Source organism: Acomys minous (assembly GCF_964271855.1).
Source record: "Acomys minous genome assembly, chromosome: 13".
Classification (NCBI taxonomy): Eukaryota; Metazoa; Chordata; class Mammalia; order Rodentia; family Muridae; genus Acomys; species Acomys minous.
Window position 1 is genome coordinate 15,290,686 of NC_140495.1, and position 22,765 is coordinate 15,313,450.

Below are 22,765 nucleotides of genomic sequence, written 5' to 3' on the forward strand. Positions count from 1 at the left end.
AGATTGCTGTGAGTTGGAGGCCAGCCTCATCTACAAAGTGAGTTTAGGACTGTCAAGGCTACACATAGAAACCCTGTCTTGAACAACGAAAAAAACTAAAAAAAAGTTAAATGCGGGCTGGAGAGATGGCTTAGTGGTTAAGAGCACTGTCTTCTCTTCTGCAGGTCCTGAGTTCAATTCCTAGCAACCACATGGTGGCTCACAACCATCTACAATGTGATCTGGTGCTCTCTTCTGGCATGTAGGTATATGTGCAGATGGGGCACTCATATACACAAATACATAAATAAATGTTAAAAAAAAAATACAGATTTTTAAAAAGTTAATTTGCTCTGTGTGTGTTCTTTTTTTTTTTTTTTTTTTTTTTTTAAGACAAGGTTTCTCTGTGTAGCCTTTGGCTGTCCTGGACTCGCTTTGTAGACCAGGCTGACCTCGAACTAGCAGCGATCCACTTGCCTCTGCCTCCAGAGTGCTGGGATTAAAGGCGTGCACCACCACCACTCAGCTCTGAGTGTGTTTTTATGTGTACACATGCCACAATATGTTTGTGGAAGTCAATGGACAACTTGTGGGAATCAGTTCTTTCCTTCTATTTTAGGTCCTGGTGGAAGGTAGTCAGGCTTAGTATCAGTACCTTTACTCACTGAGCTATCTCACAGTTCTAAACTTTTTTTTTGACAAGATTTCTTTTTTTTTTTTTTCTTTTTCTTTAATGTATATGAGTGCTCTATCTGCATATAGACCTGCACACCAGAAAAGGGCATCAGATCCCATTATAGATAGTTGAGAGCCATCATGTGGATGCTGGGAATTGAACTCAGGACCTCTGGAATAGCAAGCGGCACTCTTAACCACTGAGCCATCTCTCCAGCCCCTGACAAAGTTTCAATGTGTATCCCTGACTGGCCTTGAATTTACAGAGATGCAAGTGCCTCAGCCTCCTGAGTACTGGGATTAAAGTCATGTGCCACCTCTCTTGGATGAGAACAACTTTTAAAGATTTTTCTAAGTGTATGTGTGTTAGAGAATAACTTTTTGGAGTTGGTTCTTTCCACCGTGTAGATCTAGGGGATTGAACTCAAGTTGTCAGGCAAGTGCTGTAACCCTTCTCCACCAGCCCTGTAGAACCTCTGAAAATACGCTTGATAGTTATTCCTGGTAAATCTAGCAAGCAAGGGTTAAGTAGTTTAGCTTATCCTTCATGTTCTAAAGTGCTTACTTGTGGTTTATTTTATACAGGTACTACCCTGCTAGCATATGATAGGAAAAGATCTACTTAACTGAAGCTTTCTTGATAGAGAAAGAGATGTGGGGGGATTCTCGACCTGCTAACAGAACAGGACCGTTTCGGTAAGTCTTAAAATTTAAATATCCAGGTTGCCAAGTACTTATAATGTAATCTTTGGCCTACCATAAAGGCAGATGTTTTTTCTTGTGGAGAAATAACTTAAGTTTTTGAAGTAGAAAATATTTTAAAAGTTTCTAATCATTTCTAAAGTGATTGAGAGTATATAACCAGAGTACCAGGTTTTTAGTCTGTGTCTCTTTCTCTTTGCCTTTCCCATTATATAAAATTGGGGATAGACCCTAGGACTTCCTGTATGTTTGGCAGATGCTTTGGCTCTGAGCCTTAGGCCCTTGATAACCTTTTGGGGTTTTTTTTGGTTTGGGTTTTTTTGTTTGTTTGTTTGTTTGTTTTTGTTTTTTAGAGACAGGGTTTCTCTGTATAGCCCTGGCTGTCCTGGACTCACTTTGTAGACCAGGCTGGCCTCAAATTCACAGAGATCCGTCTGCTTCTGCCTCCTGAGTGCTGGGCGCCACCACCACCCAGCTCTTTTTTTTTTGAAACGGGGTTTCTCATTTTTCTATGTAGTCCTGGCTGTTGTGGAACTCACTATGTAGATCAGGCTGGCCTCAAACTCAGAGAGCTCTTCCTGCTCCTGCCTCTGGCACTCTGGAATGGTGGGATTAAAGGCATGAGGTACCACACCTGGCCAATAGCATTTTCCTTATTTCTTTTTCTTTTCTTTCTTTGTTTTGTTTTGTTTTTTTCTAGGCAGGGTTTCTCTGTAGCCCTGGCTATCCCTGACTCGGCTTTGTAGACCAGGCTAGCCTCAAATGCACAGAGATCCACCTGCATCGGCTAGGATTAAAGGCAAACACTACCACCCAGCACCAGATACTATCTGTCTATGTGTGCAGGCGTGTGAGTAGCATAGTACAGGTGTGAAGGTCAGACAACAACTTGAGGGAGTTAGTTCTTTCCTTCCACCAGGGGCTGGATTTGGGGCTTTGAACTTACATATGTTGCCAGACTTGGGAGCAAGTGCCTTTACCTGCTAAGCCATCTTGCTGGCCCAGGAAAGCACCTCCCTCTGCCCCCCTTTCCCCTCATATAAAAGTTTCTGTATAATAGTCCTGGTTGTCCTAGAATTTATTCTGTTGTAGACCAGGTTGTCTTTGAACTCAGAGATCTGCCTCGGTAGTGCTGTGATTAACGGCGTGTCCCACCATGCCTGGCACGTTTTCAGATACTATAAATTTGCCAGAATTATTTATTCATTTATTTCTTTTGGGTTTTTGAGAAAATGTGTTACTCTAGCTCATACTGGCCTGAACTCACTACTTAGCCGAGACTGGCACTAAAGGCATAGCACTCCTTTAGCATCCAGGTGTGAGATTATTTACTTACTTTTGGGATAAAGTTTTACAGTGTGTACTGGGCTGTGATCTTCCTGCCCCAGCTTCCCAGATAGCTAGGATTGTTCGTATGCATTGTTAACTCTTGCCTCCTTCTTCATATTTGTTCATTCTTTTATCTCTTTTAGCAAAGCAGTGTATACTTAGAAAGCTAGCAAAATGTATTGTACTTAAGTGTTTTTGAAAGCTCTATTAAAGGGCTGGAAGGATAGCTCAGCTGTTAAGAGAATTTGCTGCTCTTCCAGAAGATCCAAGTTTGGTTCCCAAAGCTCACATCAGAAGCTTACAGCCTTCTGCAATTCCACCCCTCAAGGATCTCACTCCCTGTTCTGAACTCCTTAGGGAACCACACACACATACCTATATAAAAATTAAAATTTGAAAGCTACATTAATTTCACTAATTTGTGTCTGTACTCTAGAGCTGGGTCTTGCTAGTGACACTGAGGGGCTTTTTTATTTTTATTTTTTAAAGACTTATTAGCTGAGCATGGTGGCGCATGCCTTTAATCCCAGCACTTGGGAAGCAGAGGCAGAAGGATGGCTGTGAGTTCGAGGCCAGCCTGTTCTACAAAGCGAGTCCAGGATAGCCAAGTCTATAGAGAGAAACCCAGTCTCAACCCCCCCCCCCCGCCCCTGAAAAAAAAAAAAGATTTGTTAATTTATTATTTATACAGTATTTTGCCTGCAGGCCACAAGAGGGTACCAGATCTCATTATAGATGGATGTGAGCCACCATGTGGTTGCTGGGGCTTGAACTCGGAACCTTGGAAGAACAGCCAGTGCTCTTAACCTCTGAGCCATCTCTCCAGCTTGATATGCTTTTCTAAGCTACACACATGCCAGTTTTAGGGGTTACTGGGTATAAAGAAGAGTGGAAAGGGGGTTAGCACTTAGTTATAAGTGGATTGTGTTTTAGATTTTAGGAAATACGTATGTGTATGTTTATGTGCATGTGTGTCTTTGTGACTGTGTGTGGTTGCCAGAACCCTCAGAGCTGGAGTTACAAGTGTTTGTGTGATGCTAGGCCTGACAGGATCTCTTTGCATAATACATACTGGCCTTAAACTTGAAATTCTCCTATCTCAGCCTCTTTTTGTTTTTTTTTTGTTTTTTTTTTTAAAGACTTATTTATTTATTTATCTTTTTTATTTTTTTAAAAGATTTATTTATTTTATTTATTGCATATGAGTGCTTTATCTGCAGAAGAGGGTATCAGATTACATTATAGATGGTTGTGAGCCACCATGTGGTTGCTGGGAATTGAACTCAGGACCTCTGGAAGAGCAGGCGGCGCTCTTAACCACTGAGCCATCTCTCCAGCCCTTGTTTTTGTTTTTATCATTTGTTTGTTTTGGTTTTTTGAGACACGGTTTCTCTGTGTAGCCTTAGCTGTCCTGGACTCACTTTGTTTTTTGTTTTTTAATTTTATTTTATTAATTCATTCATATTACATCTCAATAGTTATCCCATCTCTTGTGTCTTCCCATTCCTCCTGCCTTCGTGCTTTCCCCCTACTCCCCTCCCTTATGACTGTGACTGAGGGGGACCTACCCCCCCTGTATATGCTCATAGGATATCAAATCTCTTCTTGGTAGTCTGCTATCCTTCCTCTGAGTGCCACCAGACCCCCCCCCCAAAGGGACATGATCAAATATGGGGCACCTGAGTTTGTATGAAAGTGAGTCCCCACTCTTCACTCAACTGGAGAATGTCCTGTCCATTGGCTAGGTCTGGGTTGGGGTTCAATGTTTACTGCACGTATTGTCCATGGCTGGTGCCATAGTTTGAGCAGGACCCCTGGGCCCAGAACTGCCCTTCATAATGATCTTCTTATAGGTTTCTAGGACCCTCTGGATCCTTCTATTTCCCCATTCTCCCATGCTTCTCTCACCTAAAGTCCCAGTAGGATGTCCTCCCCTCTGTCCCACTTTCCTGATAAGTGAAGACTTTCATGGGACATGCCCCTTGGGCTAATATGCAGATATAAGTGAGTATATACCATGTGAGTCTTTCTGCTTCTGGGTTAACTCACTCATTATGATCATTTCTAGTTCAATCCATTTGTCCACAAATTTTGGAAATTCCTTGTTTTTAATAGCTGAGTAGTATTCCATAATGTAAATGTATCACAGTTTCTTTATCCAATCTTCTACTGAGGGACACTTAGGCTGTTTCTATGTTCTGGCTATTATAAATAAGGCTGCTATGAACAGGGTTGAGCATATGTCCCTAATGTGTGCTAGCGCTTCTTCTGGGTATATTCTAAGGAGTTGAAAGCTAGGTCTTGAGGAAGCCCTGTTCCCAGTTTTCTGAGATAGTGCCAGATAGATTTTCAAAGTGGTTGTACTAGTTTGCATTCCCACCAGCAATGAAGGAGTGTTCCTCTTTCTCCACATCCTCACTAGCATGTGGTGTCGCTTGAAAAAAAAAATTTTTTTTTTTAAGATTTATTTATTATGTATACAGTGCTCTAGCCGCATGTATATCTGCATGCCAGAAGAGGGCATCAGATCACATTATAGATGGTTGTGAGCCACCATGTGGTTGCTGGGAATTGAACTCAGGACCTCTGGAGGAGCAGTCAATGCTCTTAACCTCTGAGCCATCTCTCCAGCCCTTTTTTTTTTTTTTAAAGATTTATTTTATATACAGTGTTCTGCCTGCAGGCTAGAAGAGGGCACCAGATCTCATCATAGATGGTTGTGAGCCACCGTGTGGTTGCTGGGAATTGAACTCAGGACCTCTAGAAGAGCAGACAGTGCTCTTAACCACTGAGCCATCTCTTCAGCCCCAAATTTTTTATCTTAGCCATTCTGATGGGTGTAAAATGGAATCTCAAAGTCGTTTTGATTTGCATTTCTCTGATGACTAAAGACGTTGAGCATTTCTTTAAGTGTTTCTGGACTCACTTTGTAAACCAGGCTGGCCTTGAACTCACAGAGATCCTCATGCCTCTGCTTCCTGAGTGCTGCAATTTAAAGATGTGCATCACTATACCCAGCCTCAGCCTCTTAAAGTAATGGGGATAAACTTAAAAAAAAAAAAAAAAAAATATATATATATATATATATAATGTATTTTATTTTATGTGTGAGTGATTTGCTCACATGTAGGCATGTGTAACACATGAGTACCTGGTGCCCACAGAAGTCAGAAGAGGGCATTGGATCCCTTGGAATTGGAGTTACAGATGGTTGTGATCTGCCATGTGGATGCTTTTTAACCACTAAGCCATCACTCTTGCACTGGAAGTAAACTTTTATCAAATTATAGCCATGCTTATTTATTTACAAATTATGTGTTGCTGTCTTCTTCTCCTTCTCCTTCTCCTTCTCCTTCTCCTTCTTCTTTCTTTCTTTCTTTCTTTCTTCTTCGTTTTTCGAGACAGGGTCTCTCTGTGTAGCCTTGGCTGTCCTGGATTCGCTTTGTACACCAGACTGGCCTCGAGCTCAAAGCGATTCACCTGCCTCTGCCTCTCAAGTGCTGGGATTAATGGCATGTGCCCCCAGCGCGGCATGTGTGGCTGCTTTCATATTACAATTAATAGATTAAATAGTTGTAGTAGGTACTATATACTTTAAAAAGCCCCAGTATATTTACTATCTGGCTGTTTATATAAAAATTTTGTCCAGGCATGGTGGCATATGCCTTTACTCCCAGAACTCAGGAGGCTAAAGTAAGTGGTCTCTGAATCTGAGGCCAGCCTGGTCTAATGAGTTCCATGACATCTGAGGTTATGTAGAAATACCATGCCTCAAGAAAACCAAAAATAAATAAATAAATAAAATAAATAAATTAGAATAAAATGTTTGCCATATTCCAGTCTAAATCAATGCTTATATGTAAGAGTTAAATTATTTAGGTTATTGTCTATCTTCTTAGTCTTCTTATGGAAATTTAATTATTTTGTATATCGGGTAAGGTGGTTTAAGTAATCATTCAAAATCATTAGATAGATTTGACTCTGTTGCACAATCCCCTCCACACACACTCTATATTAAGAACACCTTTGTTTTGTTTCATTCTTTCTTTTCTCGAGACAGCCCTGGCTGTCCTGGAACTCACTCTGTAGTCCTGGCTATCCTGGAACTCACTCTGTAGACCAGGCCGGCCTCAAAGTTAGAGTTCACTTGCCTCTGCTTCCTAGGTGCTAGGATTAAAGGTGTACACCACTACTGTTACTTTGCTTAAGAACATCTTTTTAAAAATGGTTTGTTTTTTTTTAATGTAGTGTTTGTCTGTATATGTATCTGCTTGCCACACTCATGCAGTGCTTATGAAGCCTAGAAGAGGACATCAGATCTTCTGGAACAGGAGTTATAGCAAGTTATAAGCTACCATGTGGGTGCTATAATGAGTCATCTCACCAGCCAGAGCATCTTTTAGGATTATTTTTTATAGATATTTGTCTTTGAGCCATTAAACTTCCTTGAAATTTTATTTCCTTATTGTAGATTATCACTTGCTTTAATTTTTTTTTTTAATTTTGAGAAAAATGTTTAAAAATTTGTTGTTACTGGTTTTTGAGACAAGGTTACTCTATGTAATAGCTCTGCCTGTCTTGGAACATGATTTGTAGGCCAGGCTGGCCTTGAACTCACAACGATCCTCCTGTCTCTGCCTCCCTGTGCTCCTGTTAATGCCTAGCCCTTTCTTTCTTTCTTTCTTTCTTTCTTTCTGTCTGTCTTTCTTTCTTTCTTGTTTTTCTTTCTTACTTTCTTGACAGAATTTCACTCTTTCAGGCTGGCCTTGAAACTGAGGTAAGCCTCTTGCCTCAGCCTCCTGAATTACTGGGATTATACGTGTAAGACTGGCTTTTGGAAGTTTTTATTGTTTTGTGACAGGGTCTTTCTGTAGATTTTTGTTTGTTTTTGCTGTTTTTCAAGACAGGTCATCTATGTAGTTCTGGCTGTTTCTAGAACTTAATATAGATCAAACGGGCTTTACAAAGATCCTTCTACCTCTGCCCAACTCTTAATTTTTAAGATCTTTGACCAAAGGGAGACAGTGTTTGTTTTGAGTTAAGGTCTCACTGTGTAGCCCTGGCTGGCCTGGAGCTTGCTATGTAGAATAGGCTAGTTTTGGAATAAAAGAAATAAAAGAAATAAAAGGCATGGGCCACTAGTCTTGGCACTACTGCTGGTTTTTGTTTTTTGTTTTTTGTTTTTTGTTTTAATCAATAGAAGAACTGTTTCTTTTTCTTTCTTTTTTCTTTTTTCTTTTTGTGTTTTTTTTTCCCCCGGGGCCGGGTTTCTCTGTGTAGCCTTGGCCATCCTGGACTCACTTTGTAGACCAGGCTGGCCTCGAACTCACAGCGATTCGCTTGCCTCTGCCTCCTGAGTGCTGGGATTAAAGGCGTGCACCACCACGCCCGGCTCTGTTTCTTTTTCTTTCTTGCTTTTTTTAGACAGGATTTCTTTGTATAATAGTCCTGGTTGTCCTGGTCTCACTTTGTAGACCAGGCTGGCCTCAGACTCAGAGAAATCAGTCTGCCTCTGCCTCCTCAGTGCTGGGATTAAAGTCGTTGTGCAACCATGCCCGGCTTTTAAAAAAATAACTATTTCTTGATTAGACTATAAAATATAGACATAAGAACTGTAGTGTGGTAGGTTACCCTAGATATGCTTGCCTTAGGAGGGTAAGATACTTCTCATGGCAGTATTCTGGATGTGTTCTGGAATGTTCTGCTCAGAAAATGCCTCAGAAGTCTTTCTGTGAGTGTATGAAGAAGCTTAAGTATTCCAAAAAGCCAGTTAATAGGACTTGAATGATTTTAAGTATGGGAAACACTGTGGTTAATGGTAACATTCTAAATTTTGTGCTAAATTTTATTCCTTATGAAGAATATTTAAACTTGTTTGTGATAAACTACAAATTCATAACTAATTTAGTGTTATTGGGAACCAATACAAGCTTTATATTCTGAAAATCCATTAATTACACATTATTCTAATGTTTAAGTTAATGTTTTACATTTCTGTTTACTTTATGAAAAGGGTTTGGTGCTTCTGGGGAGATGGCTTCCTGGGTAAGAGTGCTTGCTGTGGTATCAAGAGCACCAGAGTTTTATTTATTTATTATGTACACAATGTTGTATTCACATGTAACCCCTGCACACCAGAAGAGGGCACCAGATCTCGTTATAGATGGCTGTGAGCTACCATGTGGTTGCCAGGAATTAAACTCAGGACCTTGGGAAGAGCAGCCAGTGCTCTTAGCCTCTGAGCCACCTCTCTAGCCCCAAGAGCACCAGAGTTTAAATCCCTAGTACCTACATAAAAAAATCAACATGTGTTTGTAACCCCAGTGTTGGTGATGGAGGCTGAAGGGGTCTGGAAGCTCAGCCCATTAGCCTAGTTGAAATGCTGAGCTTCAGATTGAGTGAGAAACCCTGTCATAAAAAATACGGCCAAGAGCCATAGAAGATGCCCAGTGTCCTCCTTCGGCCTCTGTGTACATGTACTTACGGCAAATGGTCCCCTCGACATGGACGAATAAGATACACAGGGAATGGTGATGGTATTATAACAGTTCTCCTGAACAGTAGTTGGTTGTCTTTTGAGTGTAGCTCATACGGGTCTTAAGATAGAATCTGTATGTTTGGGGAGGAGAGACTTGAGTTGGCCTTGATCCTTGCTTTTATTGTACTGCCTAGCAGCGGATAGCTCTTCAGCCATTTTTATTTCCTTTTTCACATGCCCTCTCTGGGATCCACAGGTGTCTAATTGCCTACTTAAGTTTCTTGATCTTTTGATATGTTGAAACAGGGTTTCATTCTGTAGCTGAGGCTGGCCTTAAACTCAGGATCTTCCTCTTCAACATTCCAAGTACCGAGATTAATAGTTGTTTACCACCATTTGTGGCTGTCTCCTAATCTTTGACCAAAGCCAAATGTGTAAAGTGCTCTACTGATAGGCACAGGAAAGATGTTGGGTAGTATGAAAGACATGGCAACTCTTGTTTATTCCTGAAGTTATATAAGTGGAGTATATGTTTTACCTGAATGTATATGCATCATATATATGCCTGTTTCCCGAGAAGGCCAGGAAAGGGTGTCAGATCCCCTGGAACTGGAGTATACAGGTTGTGAGCTGTCATGTGGGCGCTGAGAACCAAACCTAGGGCCTCTGGAAGAACAGCAAGTGCTCTTAACCACTGATCCATTTCTCCTGTCTCAAATATTTTAATATTGTTTTTCCAACTGTAAGTATTTTAAAAATATGTTTTATTGCAATAAAAAGTTAGCTCGGAGCATCTGGTATGTGGGCGTCTTTATTTGAGACATGGAGATAATGCCTAAAGATCTAATGTTCTAGGTCAATTTCATATGTTATGCTTTTAGATAATTTAGCTTGGTGAAGCTGACTTAACATGCTTTGTGGCATGGTTCATGGTGCCTTCTGTGATTATACTCTTGGATAGTTATAATTGGACTCAGCTGAGAGTCCTAGGGAGAGCCACAGTAGAATTGGGGTTAGTACTACCGCTGGTCATGATGACAATACAACTAGTTTTTCTTTCTTTCTGGCCTGTACTCATTGGATTGAGTAGAATCCATTATTTAGATAAGAGTGAAATATTTTGAAATGTTTACCATTGTGTACAGCAGCAAGAAGGACACTTCTGAAACATAAGAAATTTTACAATTTCAAGCTGAGCATGGTTTATTATAATTCCAGTACTCAGGAAGCAGAGTGAACAGAGGATTGCATCACATTCAAGACCAGCTTGGTCTACATAGTGATTTCTAGTCCAGCCAGGCCTACATAACCAAGCCCTATCTCAAAACAAAACAACCAGCCAAACAGGGAGTTTCATTGGTTTCCCCTGACTCCACATGTGTGGTGATTGTCATGATGACCTTGGAATTTTAAATTCCTTGGCTATAGAAAATGGGAATTTTTGTAGCATGTTACCTTTGTTAGCTTATCTGGTATTGCGGATTTTCCCTGTTGCAGGACTGGGTGAAAGCTTTTTCTGCAGCAGTCATGTTGAAAACCTTGTGTTGACTTCCCTCGTGTTCTGAAATGGGAGCATAAAAGTTTACTCGGACAACTCGTCTTAAAATAGCAAAACTTGCTGTTTTCTGCAGATCTAGGACCTTGTTACAGAACTCTGCCCCCAAAATGTGTTTACAGAAGAATGTGCTGTGATTAGAGAAGAATATGCTGGTGTGTAGATTTCAAACTCTCTGGACAATATGAATAACCCTGTCTTTGTTTCTACAGTGGGAGCCAAGAAGAAAGGTTTGCTCCCGGGTGGAACAGGGATTATCCTCCTCCTCCCCTTAAGAGTCATGCTCAAGAGAGACACTCTGGCAACTTTCCTGGCAGAGATTCACTTCCCTTTGATTTCCAGGGGCATTCAGGACCTCCCTTTGCAAATGTAGAGGAGCACTCTTTCAGCTATGGAGCTAGAGATGGACCACATGGTGACTATCAAGGAGGGGAGGGACCTGGACATGATTTCAGAGGGGGAGACTTTTCATCTTCGGATTTCCAGAGCAGAGATTCAGCACAGTTGGACTTCAGGAATAGGGAGATACATTCTGGGGACTTTAGGGATAGAGAAGGACCACCTATGGACTACAGGGGTGGAGATGGTGCCTCTATGGATTATAGAGGCAGGGAGACACCTCATATGAATTACAGAGACAGGGATTCTCACACTGTTGACTTCAGAAGTAGAGATGTTCCTCCATCTGACTTTAGGGGGCGGGGCACTTATGATTTAGATTTTAGAGGCCGAGATGGATCCCATGCAGATTTTAGGGGAAGAGATTTATCAGATTTAGATTTTAGATCCAGAGATCAGTCTCGTTCTGATTTTAGGAACAGAGATGTATCTGATTTGGACTTCAGGGATAAAGACGGAACACAGGTGGACTTTAGAGGCCGAGGTTCAGCTACTACTGATCTAGACTTTAGGAACAGGGATACACCACATTCTGATTTCAGAGGTAGACACCGTTCTAGGACTTACCAAGATTTTAGGGGCAGAGAGGTAGGACCTTGTATGGAATTTAAAGATAGGGAGATGCCTCCTGTGGATACAAAAATTTTGGATTACATTCAGCCTTCTACACAAGACAGAGAACATTCTGGGATGAGCATGAACAAGAGAGAAGAACCTACACATGACCATGCAGTAGAAAGGCCTGCTTTTGGTGTTCAGAAGGGAGAATTTGAGCACTCAGAAACAAGAGAAGGAGAAACACAAAGTGGAACCTTTGAACATGAATCTCTATCAGACTTTCAGAACAGCCGAAGTCCAGGTCAAGACCAAGATAAGCCAAAGCTTTCTGGAGGTGAACAACAGAGTTCAGATGCTGGTCTGTTTAAAGAAGAAGGTGATTTGGACTTTCTTGGTCGACAAGACACTGATTACAGAAGCATGGAATACTGTGATGTGGATCACAGGTTGCCAGGAAGCCAGATTTTTGGCTATGGCCAGAGCAAGTCTTTTCCTCAGGGCAAAATGTCCCGAGATGCCCAACAGGACCTTCAGGTATGTAGTTCATAGTGCTTTTCTCAAGGGTGAAGTGTAGAATGCAAGATGTTCAGTTTCTAAAGCCTTCCTATACAGCCATGCAAAATCAAATTTGAAAAGGACCTTGGATCAGATCATGTTTTTGATGTATGTTTAATCACTGTTTTGCTGAATTGTGCTTATTTAAATGTCCTGTGATAAATTAATTTCAAATTATCAATCTTGAGGAGTGGCTCTCACAGCTTTTGCTGTCCCTGTAATTTAGGATTTATTTTCTCATTTAAGTTCATTTAGAGAATGCTAAAGTATTCTCAAAGTGTTTTTACAGTCATGAGGATTTGATGTTAATATTGGATATTTCTTCTTACAGCTAGCTTACTTAGCTTAGATGTTAAGTTTCTTGAGTGTAAGCAAGGAGAGTTATATTTCCAATTTAATTATAAAAATTATCTTAAAAAGCCCTGTGTGGTGGCACATGCCTTTTATCCCAGCACCTGGGAGGCAGAGGTAGGCAGATTGCTGTGAGTTTGAGGACAGCCTGGCCTACAAAGTGAGCTTAGGATAGCCAAAGCCACATAGAGAAACCCTGTCTCGAAAAACAAAAAACAAACAAAAAATATCTTAAAATAGATTTTATCCATCTCTACTTAGGTTTCTTATATTTTGTGATTGTTTTTATTTTTATTTTTATTTTGTTTTGTTTTAAGACAGGGTTTCTCAGTGTAGCCTTGGCTGTTTTGGAACTCACTGTGTATACTAGGCTGGCCCCCAACTCAGTGATTCACATACCTCTGCCTCCCAGGTGCTGGGATTAAAGGTGTGTGCCACCACCTCCTGGCCTGTTGGTGATCCTAATCCTTAGTAACAAAATAGTAGGTTTTGAGAATTTTAAAACATGCTTTGTTATTTTAAGACTTTCTCAGTAAGCCTTGGTCCTAGCATACTTGTAATCCAGTAGTATTAAGGGGTGGAGATGAGAGAAAATTAAAATCTCTTATATGGTCAATGTAATGCAAACCACTTTTGACCCTGAGTATATTTTATGTTGGATTTTACTTTACATGCAAAAAGAAATCTATTTGTAAAATAACTTTACATTCTGTATTCAAGGATCAAGACTATAGGACTGGCCCAAGTGAGGAGCAACCTAACAGGCTTATTCGATTAAGTGGGGTGCCGGAAAATGCCACAAAAGAAGAGGTAAGGCCTATGTTCTCTCAGTTATCTAGAGAGAGAGAGAGAGAGAGAGAAGTGGCAGGGGAGAGAGAGTGTGTTTGTGTGTGTGGGGGGGGAAATGAGAGAATATCCATATATGGCGATGCATGCCTATAACTCTAGCACTTGGGAAATACGTGCAGAAGGATTACCAATTGAGCCAACGTGGACTACACTGTGAGATCTTGTCTCAAAATAAAAATAAATAAATAAATAAAATTCACTTTCAAAGTTTATAGATTTGCTGGGTGCAGTGGCGCATGCCTGTAATTCCAGCACTTGGGGTTGCAGAGAGAAGAAGGTGGATCTCTGAGTTTGAGGCCAGCTTGGTCTATACAACAAGTCAGGGCCGCCAAGTCAAGTGTTGAGATATATGCCTATAATTAATACTTAGAAGGCTTGAGAGAGAAGGATCAAGAGTTTGAGCCACAGGAAGGGATAGTGGGGTGAGGTAGATATGAACAAGTACAGTCATATTTATGTATGAAAATACCACAACAAAGCCTATTATTTGATATGCTAGCTAAAGTAATAATTAAAACCCCCAAACAATTCAATTCCACAGTTGGGCTTGCTAACAGGAGCCAAAACTGAGCCTGCTATCACAAGCCTATAATCCTAGTTATTCAGGAAGCTGAAACAGGATTGTAAGTGCAGGCAAAGCACTGTATATATAATAATAAAATTTAAAAATAATAAACATTTAAAAATAAATAAACAGGGAAGACACATTCTTCTACATTCCTCAATTTTTGTTTTTGTTTTTGTTTTTTGCGACAGGGTATCTCTGTGTAGCCTTGGCTGTCCTGGACTCACTCAGTAGACCAGGCTGGCCTCGAACTCACAGCGATCTGCCTGCTTCTGTCTCCCAAGTGCTAGGACTAAAGGTGTGCGCCACCACCACCTGGCTTGTTTGTTCGTTTGTTTTTTGAGACAGGGTTTCTCTGTATTGCCTTAGCTGTCCTGGACTCAATTTGTAGACCAAGCTGGCCTCAAACTCAGAGATCTGCCTGTCTCTGCCTCCCTGAGTGACAGGAGTGCACTACTACTCCCGGTCTACGTTCCTCAGTGTTAACACCTGTAACACCTCCAGAACAATATCTAAGCCCGAAAGTAGCTGCGGAATAACATGTAGAACTAACTTGTCGTCATTGACATAAGGCTTGTAAAATGACACATGATTGGTGTCTTCAGACTTGATAATTACTTTTGAGACCATATTATATCAAGAGTAAATAATCTTAATTAATTTACTCCACTATTGGTTAAGAAGCCCTTGTTTGAAGTTCTTAGGACCAGATGTATTTCAAATTTTATAGTTTTTAGATTTTTTTTTCTTTTTTTTTTTTGAGACGGGGTTTTTCATTGTAGATTTTGGGAATATTTGTATAGAATTTGTTAGCTTGACATTCTTTTTTTTTTTTTTTTAAAGATTTATTTATTTTATTTATTGCATATGAGTGCTTTATCTGCAGAAGAGGGCATCAGATTACATTAGATGGTTGTGAGCCACCATGTGGTTGCTGGAAATTGAACTCAGAACCTCTGCAAGAGCAGGCGGCGCTCTTAACCACTGAGCCATCTCTCCAGCCCTAGCTTGACATTCTTAATCTGAAGTTCAAATGCTTACAGCGTTTCATATTTTGTAGCATTTTGGATTCAGAGGTAGGAGGGGGTATTTTTTTCTTTTTTTTCTTTTTTTTTCCTTTTTCTGGACACAATTTTACTGTGTAGTCTTGGCAGGGCTGCAAGTTGCTATGTAGACCAGGCCTGTCTTTGGGTTTGACATCACTTTTCTCCTTGATCCAGAGTTTTTAGTTAAGGATATCTATCCTTCTTGTATTGGTGCACCAGGCACCTTTGTAGGCACTAAAGAGTAGACCAGTGAATATAATAAAGTTGCTACCTTCATTGCTAATACAGAAGCGAGCAAAAGATAAACAATAGAGGGCTGAAAAGATAGCTCATTGGTTTAAGGTACTTGTTTCTCTCTTAGAGGCATCAGGTTTTATTAGTTGGGTATGTTGGGCAGATCACAACTGCCCGTAATTCCAGCGCTAGGGAATCTAACACCCCACCCCTGACTAGCCTCTGAGGACATCTGCACTCATGTGCACATTCCCCCATATAGACACAGGCATACATATCACATAATCCTTTTTTGAGACAAAGCACATGATTACTATTTTTAAAAGAGTGTGTGCATACCTTTAGTCCCAGCTCCTGGGAGATAGAGGCAAGCAGATCTCTTGAGTTTGAAGCCAGCCTGATCTACAGAGTGAGTTCCAGGACAGCCAGCTTTACACAGAGAAACTCTGTCTCATAAAGCCAGAGGGACAGGGAGAGGAAGAAAGGGATAGTGGGAGAATAATTTTAAGTAGTGATACATTTTCTGAGGGGAAAAACAACCAACACCAACAGCTAAAGATTTAAAAGCTCTTGTGAAGTAGAGAAGGTAGAGTCAAGAGTTGAAGGTTATCCTTCAGCTAGTCGGGGCTACATGTGTTGACCAACATCGGAAGATTTAGAGTGTCATCAGGACTGGACTGTTTTCTTCTCTTCTTTTCAAATCACATTTATTTTTATTTTGTCTGTGTGTATGCGTGTGCATGTGCGTGTATATGAGACAAGTGTTCAAATGCCTAGCACACATGCGTAGGTTAAAGAACAACTTCTAGAGGTTGGTTTTTCCTTCCTTCCTTCCTTGTTTTGGTTTTTGGTTTTTATGAGACAGGATTTCTCTGTGTAGTCTTGGTTTTCCTAGAACTTGTTCTGTAGACAAGGCTGGTCTCAAACTTAGAGATCGACCTTCCTCTCCCTTCTGAGTGCTGGAACTAAATGTCCCTACTTGCTGAGCTGTCTTGCCAGATCCAGGATTGGGCCATTTTAGATTGAACTCAAACCTGAATGTGGTGAAAGAACAGGTTGTTTGAGGACAACAAAAAACTAGACTAAGTTCAAGTGTTATGGCCCCTCACGGCATTGGATTGTATATACTCAGTGCATCATTTTGCTTTAACATGATGCACACAGCAAGTGGAAGGTGGTTTGGAATATATACAGATTTCCAAGCATGTGCTCTTTAAAGCTATGCTCTTTTGCCTTTTCTGGAGAATTTTTTGGTTTTAAGTTTTGTTTTGGTTTTGGTTTTTTGTGACAGGGTTTCTCTGTATAGCTTTGGCTGTCCTGGACTCGATTTATAGACCAGGCTGACCTCAAATTTACAGAGATCCACTTGGCTTTGCTTCCCAAGTGCCTTATTTTTAATCCAGTCTTTCTGCCAATTATGTTGTATTCAGTGTCTGTTCCTTTTTCTTTTTTCTCCCCCCTCCCCACCCCCGGACAGGGCCTCTCTGTGTAGCCTTGGCTGCCCTCAACTCACTTTGTAGACCAGGCTGGCCTCAAATTCACAGCAATCTACCTGCCTCTGCCTCCCGGGTGCTGGGATTAAAAGGGTGCGCCACCACGCCCAGCCTCTGTTCCTTTTTCTCCATGGCGTGCCTCCCTCTTCCCATTCCCATTCACCTAGTGCCTGTGTACTTTCTGGCTAGCTGGGATTATAGGTCTGTGTCATTATGCCAAATTTCATTTGTCACATTTTGAATGCATAGAGTGTATATGGTTTAATTTTGTCTTTATAAAATAATTGTTGCTTAAAATTGTATACAATGAGAACCGGTAGGGAAACATAAGACTTAGCATTTAATTATGCTTTGCATCATTAGTGTGAATGTCATATTTTGCAGATTCTTAATGCCTTTAGGACTTCTGATGGCATGCCTGTAAAGGAGTTGCAGTTGAAGGAGTATAACATAGGTGAGTTTTTTAATGTGCATGTAACCTTGGGTTAGAAAGGGTCTTAGACATATGTCTGCATCATGTGCTACTCAAAAATTTGTTTTTAAGAAATCACAACTAAGTTTTCAAGAAGTTTCCTGTTGGTGCCTTCAAATAACAAGGAGCTTTAGTCTTTACTGTGACTCTTTGTATGGCTGTTTGTCTACACGTGGGCGATGAGGATGCGTGCTCCAGTTCTTCTGAGTGCCTGTGAGATATAAAGTGAGTGTCGCAGCATCTATTCCTGAATGCTTTATATGATTAAATTATTAGGCTTGGTATTTATGTTTTTCATGATGGTAGAATACTTAACATTTAAGCCTAGTGAGACCTAATAAGCTTGCTATGTATACAGTTTTACATTTCATTGTTTCAAAGTGAAATATAACAGCTTACCAGAGAAATTATTTAAACTTTTGGTTTCCTGGATTTTGTTTTGCTCTGAGAAGAGTCCTGATGCAGCTAGGTTTCAGAGTTTGTAAATTAATCTGGAAGAGCTTTCTCTTTGACCTCTGTCTGCAGTCTGAAGTGCGAAGCCTGCTCCTAGTACTTTTGAGTACCACCTTTGGTCACCTCCTTCAATTTTACTATAGCAAAGCAGAAAGAAATGAAACACCAAACACTGTTTTTCTTTCTTTATTCTTTTCTCATATATTATATATTCTCATCCTGACCACAGCTTCCCCTCCTTCTCTCTTCCTAGTCCCTTTTCTCTGCTTCCCCTCTCCCCCAGATCCATTCCTCCACCGTTTCCCTTCAGAAAAAGGCAGGCCTCCCAGGGAAATCAACCAGATATGTCATGTCAAATTGCAATAAGACTAGGCACATCCCTTTATTAAGGCTGGTCAAGGAAACCCAATAGGAGGGAAAGGATTCCAAAAGCAGGCAAAAGTGTCAGTGGCAGCCCCCGTTCCACAGGAGTACCACAAGAACGCCAAGTTACACAGCCATAACATATATCCCCAGGACCTAGGTCAGACAAATATTTGACAAATATTTTTGGGACTCTGTAATACGAAATAGATTAAAAATGAAGGTAATTAGCTGGGGGACATGGTAGTGCATGCTTTTACTCCCAGCACTCAGGAGGCAGAGGCAGGTGGAGCTCTGTAAGTTCAAGGCCAATCTGGTCTACATAGTGAATTCTAGGACAGCTGGGGTTACACAGAGAAACCCTGTCCTGAAAAACCAAAAACCAACCAGACAAAAAAATAAATCTAACCTTTAAGTGATTTGTTTTGTAGAATTTTAAATTGAAGAAAGTAGAACATTTATCTTTTCACAGAATATAGAATCACAATAATATATTTAAAGGCATCTTCAAACAACAATGTATCATATTTTGGAGGATAGAGTTTATTTTTATTATTTGTTTATTCCTTTTTTGTTTTTGTTTTTGTTTTTGTTGTTGTTGTTGTTGTTGTTGTTTTTACAATGCTGGAGATTGAACCCAGGCTATTATGTGGGCTGGGCAAGCATTCTATCTCTGAGCTATTAACCCAGCCTTATGTTAGCTTTTAAATAATTTACTATGGAATGGAATTTTGTTTTGTTTTCGTTTTCGTTCAAGACGGGGTTTCTCTGTGTAGCCTTGGCTGTCCTAGGCTCAAATTTGTAGACCTGGCTGGCCTCAAACTCACAGCAATCCACCTGCATCTGCCTTCCAAGTGCTGGGATTAAAGGCATGTGCTGCCACACCCAGCTTGTTTTTGTTTTTCTAAACAGAGTTTCTTTGTGTAGTGTTACCTGTCCTGGAACTCATACTATAGACCAAATTGTCCTGGAACTTATATATTTGCCTTCCTAGTGTTGGTATTAAAGGTATATACCACAGCAACATGAGTGGCTTAGAATGGAATTTTTGTATCTAATAGACAGTTTTTTTTCTCATAGATTCTGCAATGAAAAGTTATACACACACACACACACACACACACACACACACACACACACACACACAAAACCAAATTATTGTGCTTTAAATAGTATGGCTTTTAAGCCCACAAGTATACTTTTCCTATAATCTGGGACAATACTCACCAAGTGTTATTTCTCAAGAAACAATTATTTATTTGTTTTAATTATACCATTCCTGACTTTTTGGAAACATGATTAAGAGTAGATATATTGTTCTTGTGTGCCTGAGTTTTGTTGCTGTTTGTTGCATGTATCTGATATATGTATGCTTTCTTTGATAACTAAAGGATAGAATTCATACATAGGCTGGGTATTTTTTTAACTTACAGATGAGTGTCAGTCTTGTGTCATGAACTGTGCTTTTCATTTAGTATTGATATCCTTAGTGAAGAAGCGTTGGTTTTTTTGTTGTTGTTGTAGTTGCTGTTGTTCTTGATTTTTGAGACAGGGTTTTTCTCTGTAGCTCTGGCTGTTCTGCAGACCCAGGCTGGCCTTGAACTCACATGGATCTGACTGCCTCTCCTTCCCAAGTAAAGAAGAGATATCTTAATGTTTAAATAGTAGCAGTTTAAGCCAGTGTGGTGGCACACGCCTTTAATCTCAGCACTTAGGAGGCAGAGGCCGGTGGATCACTGTGAGTTCCAGGCCAGCCTGGTCTACAAAGTGAGTCCAGGACAGCCAAGGCTACACAGAGAAACCCTGTCTCAAAAAACCAAAAAAAGGAAAAGAAAAGAGAAAAAGAAATAGCAGCAGTTGCAGTGTAAACTCTTTATTTAGCACTCATTAGCTTTCTAGTTCTCTTTTCAGATTTGTAAGCAAGGTAAAATTATATAAATGTGTACAATCTCAGAGTGCTGGGATTACAGGCATGCACCACCCATGCCCAGCTATTCAATATATACGTTTTTATATGTCCTTTCTTGTTTTTTCTCTTTCTTCATTTTTTTCCTTTCTTTCTTTCTTTCTCTCCCTCCCTCTCTTTCTTTCGTTTGTCTGTTTGTTTTGTGAGACAGGATTCCTCTTATAACTGACCTGAACTGTCTTTGTAGACCAGACTGGCCTTGAACTCACAGAGATACACCTGCCTCTGCTTCCCTAGTACTAGAATTAAAGGTATGTGCTACCATGCCCAGCTGAGTTTCTTTTCTTTTCTTTTTTTTTTAAGACAGGGTTTCTCTGTGTATCCTTGGCTGTCCTGGACTCACTTGGTAGACCAGGCTGACCTCAAACTCACAGCAATTTGCCTGCCTCTGCCTCCTGAGTGCTGGGATTAAAGGCGTGTGTCACAACGCCCGGTGCTAAGTTTCTTTTTTTATGAAAATATTAAGTTACCAGTTCCATGTTACTACTATTATATTTGTGGGTTACAAGTAGAATGTACTTTAAACAGTATCAGTTAGATCTCAAGCACCATATAAGCTGGTCTATGGCTGTTTGACCTCATTCTGCATTGTTTCCTAGTTTTCTATTATCTGCAGCCAAACTGAGCTAGTCTTCAGTCTTTGACCAATACCAGCTTATTTCTTTGTCAGCTCCTCTATACTGCTCTCTTTTGATCTTCAGTTATTTTCTAGGATTTAGTTCTTAGCTTTTCTTTTACTTCATCTTGAGGCTTTGCCTCGCCATCACTTCATAGTTATTGTTTTTAAGTTCTTATTTGTTAAAATAGGATATATCACTATTAACACATGATGTTTTTTTATCTTATTTTTCTCATTAGGAAGTTAGCACTGCCAGTTTGTGGCGGTTCACACCTTTAATCTCAACCATGGGAAGGCAACAGAATGAGTTCCAGGATAACCAGGGCTACCAGAGAAACCCTGTTTTGAACCCCACCCCACAAAAAAAGAAAGAAAGTTAGCACCATACCAACAGAAATCTTATCTGTATCATTTGTTCCCTAGTGCTTTATACTTGGCTGGTTTTTTTGTGTGTGTGTCTGGAGTGGCTAAGTCTGCTATGTATATGGAGAGTGTGTAAGATCTTGAGGGAAGAACACCCGGGGGTATATTTAGGTTTATAGCAGATGTAGCTTAGACAGTACATATGTGCTAAAGAATAGGTTTTGAAATAGTCAGATATTATAAGAATTTAAATACTTGTTAAAAGATTATATATGAGGGGCTGGAGGTGAGGTTAAGATGGGAGAATGTTAGCCTAGAATGTATGGGATCCTGGATTCTGTCACAAGCATCACGTAAAACCAGACATCATGGCACATACCTGGAACCCCCGAATTTGAGAGATTGAGTCAGGAGCACCGGGAGTTCATAGTCTAAAGAACCTGGGTCCTTAGACAGTTTAATGGCTGCTTGTGCTGCCCGGGAAGATCATTAATCTAAAAAAATCAGTGGGTAAAGTGACTTTTTTTTCTTTTGAGATAAGGTTTCACTGTGTAGCCCTGGCTGGTATAGAACTTACTATGTGACCAGATTAACCTCAAACTCAAAGCGATCCACCTTTGCTTTCCAAGTGCTGGGTTAAAGGTTAACACTACCATGCCTAACCCAGTAGTGGACATTAACTAAATAAAAAATTAATTCTTTTCTGTTTGTTTTCTTTTATTTTTTTTCCAAGTCAGGGTTTCTGTATTTGTGGCCCTGGCTGTCCTAGAACTCAGATTGTAGACCAGGCTGGCCTTAAGTCAGAGGTCTGCCTGACTCTGCCTCAATTAAAGGTGTGTACCACCACTCATGGCTTATTTTCTAAATTCTTATTAATTAAAACTAAGGGGCTGGAAAGATGGCCTAGTGGTTAAAAGTATTGGATCTGCCAGGTGGTGGTGGTGCACTCCTTTAGTCCCAGCACTCGGGAGGCAGAGGCAGGTGGATCGGGGAAATGAGTTCGAGGCCAGCATGGTCTACAGAGTGAGTTCCAGGACAGCCAAGGCTACACAGAGAAACCCTGTCGCAAAAAAACAAAAAATTGGATGCTCTTTCAGAAGACCTCTGTTCTATTCCCTGGATGCACATGGAGGTTTACAGCCTTTATAACGGCAATCCCAGGGCAAATGATGCTTTCTTCTAGTCTCTACAGACACCACACATACATTGGTATGGTACATTGTAGGCAAAATGTTCGGACACTTAAAAGAAAAATAAATATAATTTAAAAAAAATAAGACTAGCAGGCCAGGCAGATGGATCTCTGAGTTTGTGGCCATCCTGGTCTACAGAGTGAGTTCCAGGACAGCCAGGGCTGCACAGAGAAACCCTATTTCCAAAAAACACCCCCCAAATTAAATAACAACAACAACAATAATAATAATAGAAAAATAAAAGAAAAACAGCTAAAGGCTGAGCTATTGACACAGTAGGTAAAATGGTTGACTTTTTATATTCCTAGAAAAGTGTCAATAGTAAAATGTCTTTTGATTGGATAGTCTTTGGAGGATACTACATACTATGCAGCAGTAGAAGTGAAGAAACTGCTCATGTACATGACAACAAAGGGATTGCACTTATGGAAAGAAACCAGTTATCACTATATTTATATAAGTCTCCATTGAACGGGATGAGTTGCTAAAATATACTGAAGTGTGAATGAGCCTTGAAAACATGAAAGAAGTCAGACAGAATCAACTACATATTTTTATGGATATCCAT

General features: G+C 40.3%; 1 protein-coding gene across 5 annotated transcripts in view; it reads left to right on the forward strand.

The window, feature by feature from the left end:
- The window catches only part of RBM6 (RNA binding motif protein 6), a 101,587-nt gene that overhangs the window by 12,339 nt on the left and 66,483 nt on the right, over positions 1–22,765 (forward strand). For 3 of the 5 annotated variants that reach the window (XM_084752606.1, XM_084752610.1, XM_084752609.1), the window contains exons 2-5: positions 1,240–1,350; positions 10,931–12,209; positions 13,302–13,391; positions 17,153–17,222. In XM_084752606.1, coding sequence (XP_084608732.1) covers positions 1,307–1,350; positions 10,931–12,209; positions 13,302–13,391; positions 17,153–17,222 — 1,483 coding nt within the window. In that variant the 5' untranslated portion in view covers positions 1,240–1,306. Of the gene's footprint in view, positions 1–164; positions 242–1,239; positions 1,351–10,930; positions 12,210–13,301; positions 13,392–17,152; positions 17,223–22,765 lie in introns of all 5 variants that reach the window. The other 2 variants (XM_084752607.1, XM_084752608.1) reach the window with 1 other exon arrangement.